This window comes from Anas platyrhynchos, chromosome 4 (genome assembly GCF_047663525.1).
Source record: "Anas platyrhynchos isolate ZD024472 breed Pekin duck chromosome 4, IASCAAS_PekinDuck_T2T, whole genome shotgun sequence".
Taxonomy (NCBI): domain Eukaryota; kingdom Metazoa; phylum Chordata; class Aves; order Anseriformes; family Anatidae; genus Anas; species Anas platyrhynchos.
The window spans coordinates 5,607,042-5,630,413 of NC_092590.1; the positions used below are offsets into that span (position 1 = coordinate 5,607,042).

Below are 23,372 nucleotides of genomic sequence, written 5' to 3' on the forward strand. Positions count from 1 at the left end.
TTGCCTCCCCAGCCCTCCTCGTGCCCGGGGCTCCAGCATGAGGCAGGCGGAGGCGCAGAGTGGGGCAGCCGCAGCCTTCATCCCTCAGCACGTTGCAAATTCTGGGCTAAGGGCAGGCTGGTCATGGCCACTTGAGAGGAGAGTTACAGGGTGTATTGGAAAGGAGGCCATTAGGAGACCTGTTTCCCATCTTCGTGTGAGTTAGAAGTACCAGAGCGATTTGTTCCTCTTTTTCTCTTTGATCACGGCTTAATCTTCAGGGTCACTGTGACATGTGCCTAAATATCTCCCATTAGCATCAGCGATCCCACGAGGACCCTGCTGCCCTGAAATTCAATTTTTATGAAGTCATAACGTCAGGCCACTGGGCACCCTCGGAGATAAGGACCCTCCAGAAGAGGTGCCTGACACCTGGATGGTATGCTGTCCACATCGAACGATGGCTAACTCACTACCCAGCTTCACAGGTAATTTCCAACCTGTTAATTCAACAAACTCATCAGCCCTCAGAGAGTCCCAAAACGAGTAAGGCCTCATCATTAGAGGTGACAGGATACTTCCCACTGGAACTCTTAGCCCTCAGGAAGTTCAGATTTGTCAAGATCAGAACATTTACCAGAAATGTGTTGATTTTTTCTGTCTTCTGACGGATAAAATGCAACAGGAAGACTATAACCTGTGGCCACATGGGCTTGCTGGGGGGCTTGGGACCTTCCTTCCAGGATTTTCAAGGCTTCTGGGTCTCAAGAAACAAGCAGATGCAGCATGAGATGATGTGGGAAGGTTTGACAAATTCATTAGAAAATGCCAAGGCTTTTTCTAAACAGAAATTTCGTTCCCTCTCCCACTCACTCCCTTTCATAGAAATTTCACATTTGTTTGATTCTGATAGGGGATTAGCCCTTCTCAGTGTTAGAGCAGGAATTCTTTCTCTTCCCCATCTTCCTTCAGATGTTTTATCAAATTGTGTTTTATAATGTTTTCCATTAAAATTTTGAGTAAAGACACAGGCCTAAACAATATTGCTATTACTAAAAAAAAAAAAAAAAAAAAAAAAAAGTTTCCAGATATAAACCTTAAAACAAATGCTTTAATACTACAAAACATACGCAGGGGCACTCTTTACCTGTGTGTATGGCCCACCGCACAGATTATACGTCTGTCTATTGTTAGAAACATTGTAAAAGGGTTTTTAGTGAATAAGCCTAATGCACAGGTATCCCCAAAGCTTGCTTTATGTGGGACAAGATTTTGCTGTATGGAGGTAAAACTGAGCATTGCTTATTTTTTCAGGGACTGAGGAAAAAATAAAAATAAAAATAAAAATAAATAAATAAATAAATAAATAAATAAATAAATACAAGCTCTGTCTTTTTGTAATCCTCAGTTTTCCTTTTATGCAGTCTCAGCTGTACTACAAAAAGGAGAAGCAGGTCAATCCCATTTCCAGTAACAAGGAGAAAGTCTCAGTCATTTACTTTCTTCTTTCAGCGCTGGCCATTCTTCTCCTTCCTCAATGGGAAAGGAGTACTGCCCAAAGCAGCAGAGCTTGCAGCAAGGCTGTCCCCAGGAGTTAACAGGGCACATCTCTTCCACCTCCTCTCTACATCCCAGCTTATTGCTCCGAGGAGCACAGGCTGTCCTGGGAAACTCAGAGCATGCAGAGGGTGACGAGCATCCCGTGCCCCATTACCTGTGCTCCTTATCCACCCTCATCCTGGGCTGCTGCAACCTCTCATGAAGATTTCTCTCAGTCTGCTGCAGCAAAATGCATTCCTCTTATTAAACATGCAAGGGCACATTGACATATTTCTTGTAAAACCAGTAACCACTCATGTTTCATAGTTGTAGTGATTAATTTTACAAGATACACAACAAAATGCACTCATTCTTAATAAGGTGCGCAGAGAGTGCACTCACGGTGCTTACTAATGGGCACTCAGTAATGTGCATTCACTCGGCCTGTGCACTCAGAAACTTAATAATTCATAATAAGCCTTCACGATAAATATAAAACACATCCGTCCAGAATAGTTATTAGCAATGCCGCCTGGTACTCCAGGAGACTTTTGATACATACTCTTAACATTTGCTTGTTAGCAAATGTTTACATCACATCAATCTTTAATTAAAAAAAAAAAAAAAAAAAAGAAAAAAAAAAAAAAGGCTTTTGCCAACAATTTTGTAAGTCTGTACAGTTCATAGGCTGGTGGTAATTCTGAATTAAATTGCCACCATATCACTTTTGAATGTTTAATTGTATAGCTTCTGAGCATTTAATTCGAAGACATACTTGAGCTTTTTATCATTTTCGTATTCCATACCAGATTTTCCATGGCCACACTGTAAATCTTTGCAATGTTTTTACATTCCTTCCTTATCTCTTTTACTCAGAATTCTCTGGGAATCAGGTTCAGCTTGTGAGATTTAACTCTTTCATCTGAACAACAGCACACACAGAGTTAGAGGGTGCCCACCTATACACATTGAATGGAATAAAGTACAAAAGCAAATTTAAAAAAAGTTCACCCATACGATTGTTATTAATGCTGTGTGAAATCACGTTAATGTCACAAGTAAAGTCACAAAAGGGAAATAACGTCATAACTTAGTTAACCTTAGTCCTGTTTCTAAATAGCCTGCATATTTGTTCCTACAGTTGCTAATTATTGATGGACAGCAGCTAAGAAGTGACCCAGCTACTGTGATGGATGAAGTGCAGAAGTTTCTTGGAGTCTCTCCTCATTACAATTACTCCGAAGCTCTAACGTGAGTCTGTTCCTTTAACATCTGCCCTATGGAAACACAGTGTACATCCCCTCCTACCAAGATCAGTTGATCATTAATTACAAGCAAAACAAAAGACACAAGAAAAACAATTTTCCAAAGCCTAGGTTTTGTTTAATACACATCCAGTCTCCCCTTAACTCGCATGCATGTAATACACTACAGAACTTAATTGCACGACTGCATGCATTTCCACATGCAAATTCCACATCATACAACATACATAGCAAATGACTGCTCAATATTTTGTATTAGACACAGAATAAGGCCCATGTTCATGTAAAATCATATCTGCTAAGTTTGAGTGTTCAACCAGAGATGCCCAGGACATGTTTTCTATGGGAACCTTGTTCTGCTCTCCTAGATGCACTGGTTAAATGTGGGTTCAGCCGACATGAATTGTGCATGTAAGAGCTCAGCATGCATTTGCAAATCTCCCTGTTGAACCTTATGACAGTCTCCAGAAGCAGAAGACCACCTAGTGTCAGCTGTTAAAAGATTAGTTTTAACATTTTTATCACATTTATGGAGAAGCCTAATGACAGAGATTAAGAGAGAAATATTCAGTATGATGGGATTCATTTGCTTGCAAGGTTTCTCTGTTTGTTTGCTTTTAAGGGAGACCAAATGTACCATTCCCTAATCCTATTTTCACAAGTGGCTGAGCCAGTTTTGCTGCCCTCCTACCTGGTAGCAGCCGGGCAGGTGGCATGGACGAGTTCAGTCTGTATGTTTACGGCTTGGTGCAATTACAAGCCAGCACTGGAAGTGCCTGGAAGTGCCAGCAAAGCTCCTGGGGCATGGGGGGAAGCTCAGATCTAACTGTGAAGCTGGAAACCCTCAGCCCAAGCAAGCAGCCTGACTGTTCATGGGCTGGGGTGCCAGTGCTGAGACTGCAGTGCTCTGCAGGAGCCCGAATCAAGGTCCTCAGCACACAGTGAAAGCCTTTTGATTGACTTCCCACGGCCTCTGCTTCGGATCTAGCGAAGGCAGCTGTGATGAGCCCGGATCATATTTCTCATCCTTGCCACCAGGAGGATAAGGCTTTCCCCATGAAAGAGGATTAATGGTCTGTGTGGCACTCTTTTTGACGTATTTCAATTCCCTGCAGGAAGACAGAGCCTCTGCAGAGTCAGGAGTGGGCTGAATTTCTCTCTCCCCTCCTAGTCCGGCAGAGAATTGTAAGAAGCTTTTACCACTGACTCTCTTCGTATAAGGAGCATCTTGTCATCATGGGCAGAGCTGTGAGGAGCTGTGCTGGGGGGGCCCTGGGACTCAGTGGGACGAGGAGCCTCGTGCCACAGTGGAGGCTGCTCCCAACCAGTGCACAAGCACAGAGCACCAGCCCAGCCTCCAGCCCACAGCAGAGCCCCACGGCCGTGGCAGGGGGTGGTGTATAGGAAAGGCTGTGCCTCACCTTCCTGCAGGCTGATGTCTGGAAAACTGCTGGAAAACGAGGCCACTGAGCCTCCTCCTACCCCACATTGCCTCCTCTCCATCTACATCTTCAGTATCTCCTCCACTGGGAGGGTTATACTAACTCACATAGCAGGTATAAACTGATAGTTGAGTGCTCGCTATTGTCTGAGTCTGAAGAATGTTGCTGTGCCAAAGTCTTTTTCTAGAGGAGAAATTTTGGATTTCAGAGTATTATTTTTTAAGCCATTGGTTTCTGAAGTGGAGGAAATACAGGAGGAATACACAGCTGAGCTACTGGTGTTTGAACAACTGCTGCTGCACATCTGCAGTGCCTTCTGCTATGCTTTTAAAAATACACACCCACATCCATATATCTTCCTTTCTTTAACTAAATTAAAGTCAGTGGAGCCACATAACAGGAAAAACTTGGCTTCTTGTATGTGTTTGGACAGAAAAAAATGTATTGTAAACAGATCTATAAAATTATGCAATCACCATTTAGAGACATCGAGAATGCAAATGTGTTGTGGAAGCCTCCATATCTGTATGGATTTAGGATGGAAAAGAAAAATGCATTAAACAATGTAGTGGCTTATCCTAGGACTGTCAAAATAAAAAGGACTGCGTGGGATCATTCTTCATCATTACTGGCTAATAACTGCATACCACAGATTTTCGAAGTCATCACAACGCAGCCTAAGGACCTAGTCCTGCAAACACTAGTGAGCAACAAGTTCATCACCCCGAGTAATTAGGTGAACGTCTTACAGGAGAGTAACATTAATGCAGGCACAAGGAAGGGACTGACCAGAGCACCAGCCACTTGTCAAGCCATGGAAAGAGCAGAGGTGGGAAGTGCACATCATGCCAGGTTAGCAAGAGGGGCAGCAGAGACGAGCAATTAGATGACTTCCACACACTGCTAAGCAGGACCTGCACTTGTTGTTCGAATAATAAAAAACAAGGAGGAAAATCAGCTGATATTGAAAGGCTTTTACATATAACAGCATCGATATGAATATACTGGGATACCCAGACAAAGTGCTAGGAGAGGCAAACAAGCAAGCAGCGTTCACGTTCTTCTATTCTGCCCAATTATGTTTACAGGAGTCCCGAGACCCTGAAATACCTGAACACAATGGGTTGAATTCAGCCTGGGATGTTTTTTCCTTTATCCTGAAAAGCCTTCTCTCCTGCTCTCCAAATTTGCACCTTTTAATAATGTTCAATATGCTCATTCCGAGGCAGAAATATTGTTTGGGGCATAGTTTAGCAGTTTTCCTTTTACGCGGCAAACTACATTACTTCTCCTCTTGGGAAATCAGTGGAAGCCAGCTAAACTACTTCAGTATGCAATGAGCAGATGGAAAAGGCCAACGTAGAAATGAGACTATCATCAATATATCCGTTTAATCAATGATTTATTTCTTTTTAATTGATACAGCTCCTGAAACAATTTAGGAAACAAGGGTCAGGCCTGCAATAATAGGCTGGGCAAGAAAAAAAAAAAAAAAAAGCAATGTGAAGAAGGTTTACCCCTCTCCAGAAATCAGTTCAATTCTGTAGAGCAGCACATCACAGGTGCACCCATGTCATACAGACAGACCCAGGGCAGAAAGGTAGTCTGTAACTAATTAACTGCATGTTCCAGCCAATTATACTTCATCCTTTTCAAACATCTGCTGAGTAGCAGAAACACAGACCTTCTCAATGTTTTATGCGTGCTGCAAGTCCCACAGCAATAAATTCAAAACTTAACATTGCATGTTGTTCATTCCTTAGTGAGTATGTGTTTTAATGCCTTAATCTAAAATTCCTATATCTTTGAATTTTAGACATCAAAATCAAATTGCATATTTCAGATAAGATTGCTAAGACAGAGTTTATGTTTTAATGTCTTCTTTAGAATGAAAATGATATCTAGATTTAATGATATGGCACAAACAGCTTCTCAGGTGCTGTTAAGCTATCAATAAACAACCAGCAGTTCTTTCAGAAGACCTAAGCGCTGCTTATTTCACTCAGAAATCAACATAAAGCATTTCAATATTATATTTCTCATCGCGTCTTAGTCCTGCAACAATCACACTCTATTTTCTATATAAATATACTTAAAAGATTGAGTCTGTGTCTGTCGAAGCCAGCAAATAGATCAGATTGCCCCTTTTAACCTCTCTCCCATTAACAGCACTGACCTACAATGTAATCAGCTTCTGCTGGCCATGTGGAGAGCTCTCCTTGAGCACAGTGATAATGTTCATGAGAATACAGCGCTCATACTTCCAGGAAAAGGCCTGGCCAGTAATTTTCCAACAAAAGGTTCTTTGTTCAAGTGTCAATTGATCAAAACCTAAGCATCTTGCTTAGACACACAGAGCAGTCTGACATGGATAAAATCTCTAATCAAAACCAGGTGACAAAATGTGAGTGACAGTCTGGAAAGGAACTGCGTAAGGTCCTTGAGGCTGTGGTTCAGGACCGTGACTGGCGTCCTATAGAGCAACACTTGAAACACGTACCCTATATGCTGGGTTAGTAGAATAAAAAATAGATAGCATAGTCCAGTGTGAAAAACTTGTTTCCTTGAGCTGCTCCTAAGATGAATTTGTGGACAATATTAAATTCCCAGAGCTTTCCCAAAAGAGGAAAGCAGTTTCCCACCCTGTTCTCAGTATTTCCATCATCTAGAGATGTGGCCAGCCATAGTTGTTGACTAACTCTGATGGTTTTGTAGCTGGGAGATTCCTCTGTAGTAAAATATTTCACGCAATATAATCCTTTATAGGTTTGACCCTCAGAAGGGCTTTTGGTGCCAGTTATTGGAAGGAGGGAAAACAAAGTGCCTGGGAAAAAGCAAAGGTCGAAAATACCCACCCATGGACCAAGAGGTAAAGGCTCTGCAGAGATTTCAGTTAAGATTCTTTTTTAATATGCACACTGTGTTTGACTCCTAAAATATAAATATTTTTTATTACTTCACTGGCTTGCTATATTTAAAAACCAGAAGCTTTTAATGCGCTTTGAATGAGAGGAGACTCTCTGCCCCCTAGAAGAGCCTCTGCCTTGGAGCAGAGCACAGCTGACAAGCAGCAAAACCTGGGGTGGGGTGGGGTGGGCTTCCTTGTTTGACTGTGTTGTTTTCACCCTTCCCAGTCCCGGGCTTTCCTGTCGAGCTACTACCGAGACCACAACGTGGAACTGTCCAAGCTGCTGCATAGGCTGGGACAACCCCTGCCCTCCTGGCTGAGACAGGAGCTGCAGAAAGTCAGATAGCACACGAGGGCAGGGGCCCAGCCAAGGACAATTTCCTTCACCGTGAAACCCCTTGCTTCTCCGACTCACCTGTGATCGTCAGTAGAGGACCTCATGAATAACGCTCTTTCTATTAAAAACAAAAACAAATGAATAAAAAAAAACCCGACAACTGTTTATATGCACGCGCTGACAGTTACTAGCATCGACCCCTTTTGTCAGCTTCCAGGAAATAATACGGAGCTACGTGGCATTACTCTTTATCCAGACCCGGATTCGTGCATAGTCTAGTTCCTCTGTTCACCAGAAAGTACCAGAAACTGTATGTAGGACAGATTGACTTCAGTGTATATGACAAATTGCAGTCTGTCAGGACACGAGCAAAGGATGGGAACATCTCGTTGGACTGTGAGGTTGGTCATCTGTTGGTGTTTTTCTCCTGTTTATTTCTCTGTGTGTGTTTTTTTTTGTTTTGTTTTGTTTTCCCCCAGTCATGTAACGTGTCCTATAATTTTATAGGAAAATTCAGCACTTTGCAGTCAGGGTCCCTAATGATTATAATCTATGCAATATCAAACTATGATCATTGTTTTCAACACAGAATGAGGTGGGCTAAGTTCTTTCCTAAACTACTCCCCTGGGATTCCTGTAATAACTGCCAATCGTCCATGGTCTTTCTTTTGTTGCTTTTTTTCCCCTTCACAACAAGATATATCCCAATTTACTGAAGTTGTGTGGGTGGTTGAGGTGCAACACGGTGAGGTGGCTCTACTCCTAGATCTCAATGAAATCCATTCACTTTCATCTTGGCAGGGCTACTTTGCCACCTAGTTGTGTTTTTCATCATACCTGCTCAGTTCCTATAGCAGCTGTGACAGCTCTGAGATGTGAAGTCATAGTACACATTTTCTTTTCAAAACGCCATGGGACTCCTTAAAATACTATCAAAACCTTTTAAAAGCTGAACAGGCCATTAGAGCAGCATACTGACAATAACCTAATGTTGACAATTTTGTTTCTAACTGAAAAGCAATGTTTTTGCTCCGAAGCCTTCAAAAGAAGAGAATGGGTTAGTCATTTAGGGTCTGAAAGCTATTACAGGAAAAAAAGAAAAAAAAAAAAGTTTTAATGACCAAAGCTATTTATTAATGCTTTGGAAAAAAAAAAAAAAAAAAAAAAAAAAAAAAAAAAAACTACAAAGCCTTCCGAAGAACAGACTCTTTCTATAGACTTTAACGGAGTTGAATGCACAAGCAAGCATATCCACTGCATGTCTTATACACATATATTATGAATATGTTTTTATGCCCGTGTATCTACACATTGTGCATTGAGATCAAACACAAACTTAGTTTTAAGTATCCAGTTTTTGTGCCCATAGATAAATGAAAGGGTTGGTTACCAAAAATATTATATTATGAACTGTATTTTCTTCTCAAATCCGTACTGGCAGGGTTGACAAGGCTGGGCAGAAATTCACCATGAAATTTAAGCTGGGTGAACAAATATCATTTAGGCGTTTTAGCCCTGTAACACTTTTTCTCCAGAAAACAGAAGCTGTGCTACGTGTTATTTATGCACCACAAAATGGAGTAAGTTTCAGTTTTCAGACATCCCTACCTCAGTTCCTAGGTGCAGGCCATTTCAGATGCTGCAGAGGCTTTGAGCTTTCTCTCTCCACAAATTTGATACTTATGTCTTAGCTCTGGAAACAGAACAGGACATCGAGGCTGCACCATTAATTCAGAGTCAGAGCTACCCCTTGGGGCAGCACAAATTAATGCACGTCATGGACAATGGTATTAAAGGGCATTTAAATAAATTTAGGCTTAAAACCAGTTGATACACGTAGATGTCTATCTTAGCACTGTCAAACTCCTAAGTCATGAGACTGTCCACCAAAGTTATGACACTAGCTCATTTCGGATTGACAACTCCAATGCTTCCCGGAGTTATCCTGGACCCATCCTGCTCTGGACAGTGGTGGCACTTCCCCACAAGTGTCCTCTGGCACCACATGTCACCACAGTGTTTCTTGTCACCTCGCCTTTACCACTTTCCTCCACCACTGCCCATCAGTACACACCTGGTTCCCTCTTCCTCCAATGTCTTTTCAGCCCTCTTCTCAGCTAGCACTGCCATCCATGGTCTCGCACACGCAGCCCATGGCTCCTTGTTGAGCCATGGTGAGGAGCACAACAGCCCGTTGTGCTCCTGCCCTCGCTCTTTCTGCAGCAGGACTCACAGAAGGGGTGGGAATGGTGCAGTGTCAGGTATCTCCTGCTGCTGCAGGAGCATGACACATCCAACGCCACCAGTCCAGTGCCTATGTGCACAGGGACACATACCAATCTACAGGAAAGCCTGAAAGACAAATGCTACCCAATCTCATATTTTCTTTTAAATACTGAAATTAGATTTATCTCATATAAATGAGTCACCTACTTTATTTTATAGGAGATGGAGGGAAATAGCACTTCTAGGACCCAATTCATCTCATCTCAAACTAGATTTCTTAAATGAATGAGATTATTATTGGCTGTTCTTCTTTACTGATTAATAAAGGTCAGGAGACAACTTGTTCTGAGGTAGGGCCCACCTGAAAAGGAGGTGGCATTTTATCTTGCAGCTACAGCTGCTGGACGTTAGAGCAAGAGACTGGGAGGTTTGAGAAAAGGATATGATTTTGTCTTGTTAAAGTGTTGTGCTTTTTTTTTTTTTTTAAAGAAAAAATACATTTTTTGTATGTTATATTTTGTAGGGAGAACTCTTCAAAATGAGCTAGGGTAATGTAAATGCCAAATAAAAGGAACCTTACATGTATCTTTTTTTTTTTTTTTTTTAATAAAGTCAGTTACATACTCTGATACAAATTCATGCTCTTTTAACTTTTAGCGCTGATAATGCCAAAGACAGGTAGTCTGATGAGAGCTTTGAATAAGTAAAAATCGGTTAAAGATAACTAAATCAACTCTTTGATAAAATTTTAGCTGTTAAAATGCTTTAAAAGTGGCTTATCCTTAATTAAAAGATGAGTTCAAAACTACTGGATTAAAAGCTAAAACTGTTTCAGGATTCTTTTAAGGAAATGAGGCAAATACCATAAAATCTGGAAAAAAAAATTCTTGTTTTTAGCTTTTCATTTGGAAAAAAAAATAAAAAATTAAGTCTTCCCAACACTCAGCACTGTAATAGCATCATATCCTTAAAACACACTGGACATTTTTATACCTCATTGTTATTTTTCAAGTTTGAATGGGCATCGCATTACCCAGAGATCTCATGTTCCATTGAAAACTGACATTTGAAGTGACTTCATTATGTGTCACATAAAGATGAAATAACAGTATTTCAAAGTTTCATTCCTTCCACTCGTAATAGGACCCATCAACACAAAATTTCTCCAGATCAGCGTATTATAGAAGAGCCTTTGTGAGCTAGCTATAAATGATCTCGATTTCTTTTATGTTTTTGATATCGCTGACCACGTAATTGTTGGGATTCTTAAAGACCAGCAAAACAAATGCAATAAAAATGAAACATTTATTCACGGCAAGGGGGCTGTAGCTGTGAAAGATAATGACAGGCCTTCTTTCCTATTCATAAGCTACAGGATTCATCTCCGCAATACTTCCACGTGGTGCAGGCTGTAAATCAAGACGGGGTTTTACCTACTACAGGCCTACAGCTGCAATTACCTCCCCTTCCCCTGCAAATACTGATTCCTGTGTAGATTTGAGGTAGTGCTGCAACACTGAAGACTCCTCCTGCCCTGTGAGACCATGGGGAGTGTTCCTGTTAACTCCAGCAGGCCCTTGCTGACTTCGGCCTGGTCTTGTAAAGCACAGTCCGTGTGGTTCAAGTTTCACCTAGTGCTATCACTGCTGGAAATCCATCAATAGCTTTATTTCTATTATTGATTGGCAATTTCTTCCCACCCTGCCATATCGGTCGGTGCTGCACCGCGGCTGGGGCTCTCGGGCCTACTGCCACGTGTGCCGGTCGGCAGCCATCAGCTGTGCTTCGCCCCCACCTCCAGCACTGCGTGGGGCTGCACTGTCTCCAATCTCATCATACTGCAGGGGTCTCCACCTGCCCTGGTCTCCTGCATCTCTGGCCCCAAGAAAAATGAAATTGCACAAGCTGACACAGGTGTCAGAGTCTACATACAGCAGCAGGCCCTCAAAACAAAACAAGCCTGTGTAATCGAGGTTCTCTTTATGTACTGACCTCTCAAGGTCGAGAGGAAAAAAAGAAAGAAAGTTGCCAGATTAACTGCTTATAGATGTTTTTTAATAAAACAAATTTTCTTTCTGATATGGGATCAGACTGCCAAGCGTCCCCCAAACAAATTAAGATGGCGGCATTATAAATTCTTGGGGGAGGAAAACGTGGTGTAATGAAAGCGCTGATGGGTCCAGACTCTCTGATGTGATAATAAGGCAACAGGGACATGTCCTGAATACAAAGGCAAAGCCTGAATATTTTCCTTCCTCCTTCCCCCTCCTCCTCTTTCTTCTCATTTGTGTTAAATTTTGAGCCAGCACAGCGCATCTGAAAAGTATGTGACAGGCAGATCCTGTTAGGTGGTGGAACATCATTCATCTCCCAAACCATCCGCCAAGAATAAATGGGGCATGGGGTGCTCCTTTCAGGGGTGCTGAGCTTGGCCACCTTACACATCAACTCCCAACTAGTCATTTAGTTTCCATCAGTAGCAAATTATGTTTATAATGGGTTTAAAATTTATGTTCATAATAGGTGTGTAAGCATGTGACAGCCATGCAAAACAGGTACAACATGGGTATATAAATCAGCAGAGATTAAGTGTCCAATTTTATTGTATTTAAGTAAGATTAAGTTCACCACTGTTGTCAGGAGAAGGTCTGTTTGCACATGCAATTTAGAACTATAATCCAAGAGCTAAAATGATGAAGCTCTCTTTCTCACCACTATTTTCTTTCTGAAAGAGCTAAAATCTCATGCTATACTTGTAGCATCACCTTGCTATACTTGTCCCCATCAGTATCAGATCAAGAAAATTAGTTTTAAAAGTTAGCCTGTCCACTATTATATTAGTACATCTCTCCATAACTATGCCAGGAACTGTTGCTTGAAGGGTTTTTGTTTGTTTGTTTTAAAGATAGGAATTTTCCTGCACAAAACCTTTTCTTATATTGCCCTTGTTTTCTCTTTTTTTTCTTCCAGTTCATCCTTTAGTGTGACTGCACAGGTGTGGACCTGTCTATGGATTTGACTCCTCCATCACTGTCCTATCTAGAAAAACTACCAAAAATAAACAAGGATTTGCAAAAGACACAGATTCTGAAGTGTTCAGTGTTCCAATGACTGGATAACTTTTGTAAGATTTAGTATCACTTCTGTAGTATTTCAACACAAAAGACATCTTCTTGATAGAGCTGAGGAAAAACTTCACTGTCTTGCCCAAGCTGTTTATTTTTTTCCTTTTTTTTTTTTCCCTCTCTTATCTGACGACAGCAAATCCAGTTGAACAAATTCTTGGTGTTGAAGAAAAATCAAAATACATTTTGATTACTCAAAGTATTTTTAGTTGGGGGGTGGTGAGGGAGGTCAAAGTCTGTATTTGCTGGAATTGTTTTAAATAATTGATGTGCATACACCTTATTATTGGTTCTTCTCACCTCTGCAGAATAAACACTTCTGATGGTGTATTACAAAGAGAGCGTTTCTTTCCTTGCATCTCCCATTTTCTGCACCAAAATCTGCTCTTCGGTAACCTCTGCAGCATATTTCACATTGCACACTGACTCAGCATCCCCTGCCTCAGCAAGTCCTCTGCATGGCAGATCCTTTGGGACATACAGTGCCATCAGCCCCATCCTTTGCCTCCATCCCTGTCCCCCAGCTCCCAGGCAGGCAACGTTAATCCAAGCAAGCCAGCTGCGCACACATTTGTTACACTGCAGAGCTCACATCTATGGGTCTGACCTTCGTGAGAGGTGTGGATATTCAGCTGTGTAGGTAAAACAACCCCATGGAAGCTCTTCTAATTATCACACCAAGCTTCTTTACTGCTCTGTTTGAGGAGTCTTAAAAGGGCCTGATTTCAGCTGATGCAAATTGCCTCCAAGGTGTCTCCAACTGTGCACTCAGAATTACAAGATACTGAAGGTTTTTTTCCCCTAAAATATCATAATGCTTCTACTTTTTATTATAAAATATTCATTTGTTTTACAGATCCATGTCAGAATGAGGTTAAATCATATCACAGGCAAGAATTCTTAGTGCAAACCTTACAGAATAGCAAATTACGCCTCGCTAGAGCTTTTACCGTTAAGCAAATTAGAAATGACATTACAGACATCTTAATACCAGTTTTGGCTTCTTTCCGGATCTGCTTGATGCTTTCAGACAAGGGAGACATGGTAGGCAAAATTTTCAAAATATTTTCAGGCTTCAAGTCTGCTTTTCAAAAATGACTTTTAGGCCCTCAGAAACCAAGAAGTGATTGGCTTTCTATCATAATTATTTGTTATCAATTGAGTCAGACAGCTAGGCTCTTTTGAAAGCTCTCACAGACATTTTGCCTGTCTGCTTCTTTAGATTCCAAATGCCTTTATACATCTAAATGAAGAGATTACTGAACAAATGTAGCCAGTTTTTCCTGTCACTCACAAATCCCTGTCCTTTCCTGACCATGTTTCAATTTTCCTCTGTATTCCCACGTTGGAAAAGGAAGCCATCTGGAAATAACCAATGAAACCCACCAACAAACCTGAACAACACTTAAATTTTCACCTAAAAGAGAAACCTTATTTAGTAAAAGGATAGCAGAGTTCTCCCCATACCCAGCCTCCCCCCCAAAAACAACCAACCAACCAAAAAAAAAAAAAAACAAAAACAAAAAAAAACATTACTATATAGAGGAGTTCTTCATAAGAATTTACCATTTCTATTACATTCATTATGCCTTGCATTTTTGCTTCTAGCTTGTGGAATCAGATTATTCCCTCCCATACAAACAGAAGCCTGGAAGCACTAAATAAAGTTCTGATATCATCCATTTGTAGAAGAGACCCTTTCTGTATGCAGGTCGTGAGAAGAGAGGAAGACCACTTTTTCATGTATGTAAATATCCAAATTCCAGTTAGAAAATGATTTATAGAATTACAGAAATGAATACAGAAATGAATTATACATGCAATTTATACTCAAGTTCCCATTCATGAAGAATTAACTATTTCTAAGAGAAACCAGATTGATATTTGCATTTCAGTCAGCTGCAGCTGTTCAGTGGGGAGAAAAAAGAAACACATTTAAAATATCTAAATAAACCTGTAACTTCCACTTTTCGTTTACAAAACCATTTTTCCTGATACAGCTAAGTCTAATCAAACATGGGCTAGTTTTATAGTACTCCTATTTCTTCTGTTAAGAGGACTGTGACATGTTAATATACAAATCTGTTTTCACCACAGAAGGTCAACTAACTTTATGAGCTGGTAGTTAGAATTATCCTTGTGGGCTTATTCAGAGGTTATTTTCAGCCAGAGGAAGGTCAGCAGTGGGTGGAGTGGGATTCTTTAATCCATCTAACTTGCAATTCCATAAAAAAATCTATGGGGGTTCAAAAACACACCCTATACTTTGGGAGATAATTGCACACCGTTCAATTGACTTTGTACTTACTACTTTTCTAACTCTGACATACGCTCTGCTGTCTTGCAGAACTTATCTGTAAGCCACATACCCTGTTGGGTAATTTAACTTCCCTTCATAGTATGATCTGAATTACAAGAGCTAGATATCTGAGAAAATGAGTTCTTACAGAACTTACTGTGAGACAGATATTTATTTATAGACATTTTCTTTAATATTTTTGTTTCACTGTGTTTGCCTAGGCCAGGGAATCATCTCAGTATTAATCTGCGTGTCATCCAAAGACGCACAGTTCCCAGTAACATCAATGACAACTTGATATTCTCACGAAGGAGAGAACAAACCCACCAACAGAAAATGTTGTTTAATGACACCGTAGCTATAGCACATCTTCCTGCAGAGCTTTGTGTAATCACACCAAGTAAGCAAAGAAAAATTGTTCTGCAACGTGAAGTGCTTAAAATTTCATAAGCAATCCTGTTTAAATAAAAAGCAAAAATCACCTTTCAGTTACCCTATCTTGACTAAGGGCTGGAGCAACCTCATGATTTTATTGATATGAAATTCCCCCTGCAATACATAGCAGGAGAGAAGTTGAGTTCAAGATCCAGAGCCGAACTCACTACTGCTCATTGCTAGGTAGGGCACCCACGCCTTCCAGTTGCCCAAGGCATATCTCAAACCACACACCACAGACTCAGGGGTTAGAGGTCCTACAGTTACTGCTCTGGATATATTCAGCAGTCTATGTCTGTTATCCCCCTCACAGTACCCAGATGAAAAGTCATCAGAGCAGTTGCTTGCCACTCATCTAAATCCATGGACTGAACCTGGATTTCCTCCCAAGAGGCACTGGGACGTCTGATCTGCTCCACAGGACTAAGAAGGAGGTTGAAAGCCTCCGAAGTTACAATATCAACTGCTATGAGAGATTTCTATACTGCACCTGGCAGTAAAACTTGGCATGAACTGAAGCAAGGGCTTTTTACACGGAAAAATAAAAATTTGTGTTGAAAGAATCTGCTTATATTTGTTTACTGTGTGGATACACAGGCCTCATGAATATCGTATTTCAGGATAAAGTTTTCTGTCATAGCTATTTGCTGTTCTCTCTCCTCCTAAAAGTACGCCTTCCCTGCTGTACTGCAGCCTGCTTCCACTCCAGTTTTCTTCCCTACCCCCTCTCTGCAGGGCTGCCTCTCACCACCAGTATCTACTATTTGACCAGTAAATTCCAATAGCAACTGAGTGCCTTTCTGTGCCAATGTCTTATTAATGTCTTATTATTAATGCTCTTGGCCTTCATAGAGGAAAAAGATCACAAGTAGGCAACCTCTTGCATTTCATAAACTATATACATACACTTTAATTACTTTTAAATATCCTAGTTAACTAAAATACCACACATCAGGAGCATGCTCAGGCTTTCCACACTTTTGCTATTTCTCAGGTGCCCAGCCCTAATTCAGGGAAGCCACCTAGTTATAAAGCAAGACAGAGTTGGATGGCACCATGTGTAAATCTGCCCTCATTAAGTTGGGAGATGTAGTTAAATTTTAAATTATCATCTTAAGCATGAAGAACGTTTTTATGTATCCTGGTTCATCCTCTGCAGACTTCAGTTATTTCCAGTAACTGCCACACTGAACACACTAAAACTCGTCAGCTGCTTGGAGGAAAGAGTTGAGCCTGGAGATTTAATTCCCTTCAATCTTAAAAGATGGGATCCAACACCTCAAGATAAAAACATTGACAGCTTAGGGAGGTACAGGGAGGCAATCCGAAGCAGCTGGGATGCTCAGAATGGACAACATCTTTGCATAACACTTAAACTTGTATTTCCAAAGGTTAGATGCATGGCAAAAGCCACCTCTTTTATTTCCCTTGGTGTTAGAAGATCTGGCTGAAGAAGAGGTATTTCAGGGCTTGCCTAGACTGCTGTCAGAAGCTATACTGAAAGTGCCATACCACAGACCATGTTGTAGTGGTCTTTCTAAAGCCCATTTTGCAGGGAGCATTTTTTCCCCATGCACACATGGGACAAGCTGAGATGGAAAATTCTGACAGACATGTTTTACTGTGGTGACATCTTGCATCAGCGCTTTTGCTTTGGCAAGGAGAACATCTGTATAACGGAGAATTTTTATGACCAGGGGAGCCTGCTAGGAGCTGTAGGTTTTAGCACAGATCCTAAATCACCATTTCTGTAGTGCTGCAGACTTTTTTATTATTTTTTTTTCCAGCATGTCTCTGTATTTTTCATAAACCCCAAGTACTGTTCTTAAGTCTCTGCACATCCACTTAATGGAGCCAACTACTAATCAGGCAACAAGGTGACTTGTCCAACGGGAGAAATCACCCAAAATGAACGAACCTCCCCAATAACAGATGCAAAATCCTACTTTTGTGAAGCATTCTACCCTTGGAGATTTCACCACAGGGCTGCCCTCGGCACAAGGAACACAGCCACCACTGCCTCTGCCTGACCATGAAGGCAAGGCTGCAGCCTCAGTCACCGCATCCAGGCTGAGCCCATGGGAGAAGGGTAGGCAGCAGCCCAGCACCATCCCACAGCTGAGCTCACCCTCATGCTACACCCTGTGAACCCCAAAACGAACATCTTTACATCTCAGACTGGCTCAGATGGCAACAGGGATCCCCTGGGACCTCCCAACGCAGAGAGGTTGAAAAGTTATTTCAGCTGGTTTCCCACTACAATGTCACTGTTGAAACAATGTTGAGCCAAGAAGTGTGTCTAGAACAGAAGTGTAAATCAGAAAAATCATCTGAAAAATATTTGGTTATTTGTGAAAAAGAAAAAAAGCATTTTCTAAGGGGAAATCCTCAAGGAAGAGAAATGTGCGTCCTCTCAGAACCTGTGGCTATGTTAATAAAACTTGTGCAAACATCTCACTGGCATTACACTTCTGACTTGTCTGAAAACTATAGCAATTAGAAATTGTCAGAAAACTACATGCTGTGAAATTTCTCACCCTTCTCTCTGCAGTCACATTGCCAATATACCTAAAGGCACTCAGGATTTGCAATCCATTTAAGACGGACATCGGCACCAGTCATGGATGTGACCATCCATGGATGTGACTATCACAAGGGTCTTCATTTAGACACCACAAAGACCCCCTCGCATGTGGACCTGTGCATGCCATTTCCATGCAGTCATTACTCTTCCTTTGTAGATGAAAAATGATTTTTGTCCCCTTCAGAAATACCACGCTTTGGAATAAAGCTCTAAGGAGAATGAAGCATTTAGCCAAAGCCCACTCTTTACTCTGTATTTCCATGTCTTCCATAAGACATTGACCAAATAGTGAGTACTAAAGTAGAAATATCCTTTGCAGACTTGTCTTTCCAATCGACCTATAACACTGGCACATTATGCACATTTTTATTTTACTCATTAAAGAAGAATAATTCTGGACACTTAACAGTGACACAATGAAGACATAAAATCCTGTAGTGTGCAATAAAACCACTTTCATAAATGCTCAACCCTGAGTACATCCATTTTCTGGTTTTCTCCCAGTGATGAGTTTTGCACTCTTGCACTTTTGATTACGAAACTTAGAGCCAAATTAAAATTATTCATTTGTCCCCGGATAATTCCATTTCATTTTGGCTGCCTCCTACATTTGCCACCTGTTGTTATCTTAATTATTCCTTTATAGCTTTCTTGTTTTACCAATAAAAGACAAGTCAAATTTGGGGGCAGACGCCAATCCTGTCTCCGTGTAATAAGCTGCACAAGGAAATGCTACTGTTTAGCATGTCTGGGTTACAGAAATCTCTCCCACAGCGGCCAAATTCCTACCAGACAGTCCTACCTGCAGAGGCCAAGCACTGCAGAACACCTTCTCACACCCGAGTAAGAAAGCTAGGAGATTCAGTCTGAACTACTCGCTTCCTCTGCCGCATTGCTAATGATAATCATCATAGTTTAAGGTATGTTAACAAAGAGACCGTAATGATAGTAAGAACTATTTGAAAAACATAATGAGAAGGAAATGACTAACATACCCTGGAACAGAAAGCCCTTACGTAGAGAACATTTAGTCTATGGTAAAGAAAAAAGTCTTGAGTCTCAGAAAAATCTCTCACTTAAGCGAACCCCCACAATTGCTATGTAAAAGCCCGCTTACAGACCTGGTATATGTGGTGTTTCCCAAATTAATAAATAAAAAAAATCAAAATCATATTCAAGTCCACCCTCACAGCAAGTCTATCCTTTGTGAACTTCATTAGAGGGTTAAGAGTGTGTCTCATTCAACAAAAGCAGAGGCAAGATATTATTTCAGCAGGTGAGAGCAGGAGACAATTTGTGACAGTGGGAAGCACCAGCCTTTAAAGGGAATTTAGTGGCAGTCAAATTAGATGTCCTACCTTAAGAGGGACTCTTGCAGGGACTAGATCAGAGAAGCAATTGCCATTTTAAATACCCGCTATTATTCAATAGCGGTTCTTAAAAGGGGAACTAATTTCAGACACAAGACAGCCTGCTAGAAGCAAAACCAGGTGTGCCCAATGTCACCCAGGATCTCCCTTGCTGCGGGAGCTGCTGGGGACCACCAGCATACAATGCCCCACAAGGAGGGAACAGCAGCCAGAACAGCCCTGGGGGTGTTGACCCAACTAACAGCTCACAGCAGTTGATTTTGGAGATTCACTGGGAAAGACAAAGCTTGTTTTCTCCAGCAAGCTTCATCCTTTCTAGCGTGAAACCTGCACTACGTTTGCCACTCTGCAATTAGCTCAATGAATCGCACCATCACTCACCAGCTTCCAAAAATAAGCAAAGCCTGTGGGAATCCAAACCTGATTTCAGAAATGTTTCTCTGAAGCCGGAATCATTCTGGGTATAAAAGCATAATCCTATTAGAGTGGCAGAGCTTAAACTCTCTCTTTAGCCGCCAGAACAAACATTATGGCTGGTGTAATGATCAGACCCCTGTCATGCAGTGGTCAGACCTGGTTAGAAATGCCTTGGAGGAGCCTGCTGGATAGCTGGGGTGGAAGAGGACCATGGTCAGATCCGCATTTGCAGAATGGAAGAAGAAAACAGGGATCAAAGGAAAAAGCTGTGGTAATCACAAAATACCAATTCACCACGTTCAGGAATAAGGAGTGTAATGCTCTAAAATCTGCTGGCTGATTCCAAGAAGCTGGAATGACTCACGGGTCTTGAGTCACAGGCCATGTAGAAAAATCCATTCAGCTGAATAGAGCTGAATAGAATAAAACTGAAAATAAGGTGATTAGAACTGAAAATAACTGCATGTACTTGGAAAACCAAGTTTCTCAACAGCATGAGCTCAAAATTATCAGATAGTAAGTTGAGTAACACACATCTCAGAGAGCACTGTGTCCTAATGCAGCTGCAAACACAAAATGCAAAGATATATACAATGCCAAAAAGTACATTTCTTTGCTTTGTTTCCTTGCAACATTTCTCATTGGTGCACAATGCACAAACCACACTTTAATTGTGAAATTAGCATCCTAGAATGCTATAGCATACAGCTCTGACAACAGTTGCTTGAAAATACTTGACCTGAACTACTTACTATGCTGTATTAGCTACCATTTTTCTCAAGATAGCATTCTAAACATTTTAGTATGGGTTTGTGATATAAATGCATACAACCTCTCTTAAATCTGCATGCTCTCTCTCATGCGTTCACACACATTGAATATCAGGTGGACAATACCACTGTGAACAGTGCATTTATGAGACATGCAAATGAGGTATCTTTACCAACCTCATCTTCATTTAACACCATGAATTTCAGAGCATTTCTGTGCAAAGTATTATTTTAAAAACAATAAGCAATATTGTCCATAAAGCATTAAATCTATGTAGGCAGCAGGCAAGATTCTTCCCTGCTGTAACTTGACTGGACTGCAATGGAGTCACACAATACACAAATTTGGGCCAGTGTTTCTGAAAAGGTGATTTTATTGTCCACTGAGGCATTCTGCATTCATCAGAAATATAAAACACTGCATTTTTCCAACCCAAACAATTCTTTGATTTCCTCAGCCCCAGCATGGAGAGCTCTCTGTAACATAAGGCTGGTTTGGACACAGCATTTCTTCCACTTGTCCAAAGATTTTTCTTCTCCCCATTCCTGCAGCAGTCCTGCTTCACACAAAGCCCAGCAGCCAGCAGAGGGGCAGGGAGAGAGGATCCGCCCTCCTCTCCTGAGCACCCAGCTCTCAGAAAAGGGTCAAGTGCTGCTCCTTCTTCCATTTCTGCTAATGAAGCTACTCCCACAGCAAAAAGAGGGTCAAAAGCATAAACTCATCACTAATCATAAAATGCTACTATTAAAAGAAAAAGGAGAGTTGGGGGAAGCTTTGCCAAGACATTAGTTAGAATTTAGCCAGATTTAGTTAGAAATTAGCACAGTATTCAAGTTTCTCTTTCTTTTCACCTCTAAATAGCTCATAAATGTTTAACAGCAGATTTCCAGAATAACCTTTCACATTTTTAGACTTGTTATGATTATTTCTTTATGTAAAGGAAGAATGGAAACTAGCATATATGCATGTGTTTTTGCTCTCTGAAAACAAAAACAGGCAGCCAAAAAAACAAGATGGTCCTTTTGCATGAGAGAGCAGTTTCAGGCTTCCTAAACTTTTGAAAAGCTTGTTACCCTTTAGGTACCTACAACACAACCATGCAAATTTGGGAATTTCAACCACTGGAATTTAAGAAAGACACTTCTGGAGCAGGTCATGGCCTACTAAAAAGGAAAAATGAAAATCACCTGTGCCTCATGACATGGGCTCTGAGAAGACAGCTTCTGAGCAGTTTGATTGTGTCCAAATTATTGTATCGTAGAATAGTTTGGGTTGAAAGAGACCTCAAAGACCATCTAATTTCAACCCCTTCCACACCTCCTACTAGACCAGGTTGTTCAGAGCCCTGAACATGGCCTTGAACACTTCCAGGGACAGGGCATCCACAGCTTCTCTGGGCAACCTGTTCCAGTGCCTCACCACCCTCTGTGTGAGGAATTTCTTCCTTATCTAACCTAGTCCCACCCTCTTTTAGCTTAAAACCATTACTCCTTGTCCTATCCCTACACTTCCTGAAGGAGACCCTCTCCAGCTTTCCTGTAGGCCCCCTTTAGGTACTGGAGCACCTGAGGAGCACCACTCATTAGGGTTCTCCACTTGGACATTCAGCCTTTGACCACAACTGTCTGAGTGCAACCGTACGGCCAATTCCTCACCCACTGAGTGGTCCATCCATCAAATCCACGTGTCTCCCATTTAGAGACACAGATGTCATGCAGGGCAGTGCCAATTGCTTTGCACGAGTCCAGGTAGCTGATGTCAGTTGCTTTTTCCCTATTCACCAGTGCTATAACCCCACTGTAGAAGGCCACCACATTTTTCAGTCACAATCTGCCCTTAGTGAAGCCATGCTGGCTGCCATCAATTGCTTCCTTATTTTCCATGTGCCTTTGCATAGTTTCCAGGAGGATTTGCTCAGTGATCTTGCCAGGCACCGAGGTGAGACTAACTGGCCTGTAGTTCCCCAGATCTTCCTTTTTCCCTTTTTAAAAACTGAGGTTATGTTTCCTCTCTTCCAGTCAGTGGGAACTTCATTGGATTGTCACTTCACACATGATGTACATTGGCTTAGCAACTACATCCACTAGTTTCCTCAGAACCTACAGATGTATCTCATCAGTCCCATAGACAATATACCATGGACAGTATACCATTGCTGGCTGTTACTTTCATACTGAGCAATATGAAATAGATGAGGTTTATGGGGAGAAAATGAAGAAACAAGACTGCCTTGATTGATATTAGTTCAATGACTGTGTTTTATGTTAGGAGATCTGCCAGAGGAAACCCTGATTCCTTGGCCAACATGAGCCCATATGGAGATAGATATGGTCACATGGTTTGGAGAGCCATCAGTCATCCCTACAATGGGGACCATGACCAGCAAAGAACACCCTATCACCATCAGCTTCCCCAGAAAGGATAACCAGGAGGACCATGCTCTGCCATCCAAGCACCCTGCCTGTCTCTGGGTCTTGCTGGTTGGTGTCAACTCCCACATATTTTCTGAGCCTGCAGGTATGTTCTCCAACCACAAGTCAGAGTAAAAACAGGTCAAATGATGTACAGCTCTGGATTTTAAACTACTTTGGAAGGTGGTGCCACCTGGCATAGGTCTCCAGGGAACCTTTTCCAACCTTCTGGTAATGCAGATGGGACCACTCTCTTGGCAGATA

General features: G+C 41.4%; 1 protein-coding gene across 2 annotated transcripts in view; it reads left to right on the plus strand.

Annotated features, from left to right (window-relative positions):
• The window catches only part of NDST4 (N-deacetylase and N-sulfotransferase 4), a 107,276-nt gene extending 94,117 nt beyond the window's left edge, over positions 1 to 13,159 (plus strand). For both annotated transcript variants that reach the window (XM_013104270.5, XM_013104271.5), the window contains exons 11-15: positions 297 to 467; positions 2,660 to 2,769; positions 6,992 to 7,094; positions 7,360 to 7,871; positions 12,667 to 13,159. In XM_013104270.5, coding sequence (XP_012959724.4) covers positions 297 to 467; positions 2,660 to 2,769; positions 6,992 to 7,094; positions 7,360 to 7,479 — 504 coding nt within the window. In that variant the 3' untranslated portion in view covers positions 7,480 to 7,871; positions 12,667 to 13,159. The remainder of the gene's footprint in view (positions 1 to 296; positions 468 to 2,659; positions 2,770 to 6,991; positions 7,095 to 7,359; positions 7,872 to 12,666) is intronic.
• Positions 13,160 to 23,372: the final 10,213 nt, after the last annotated feature.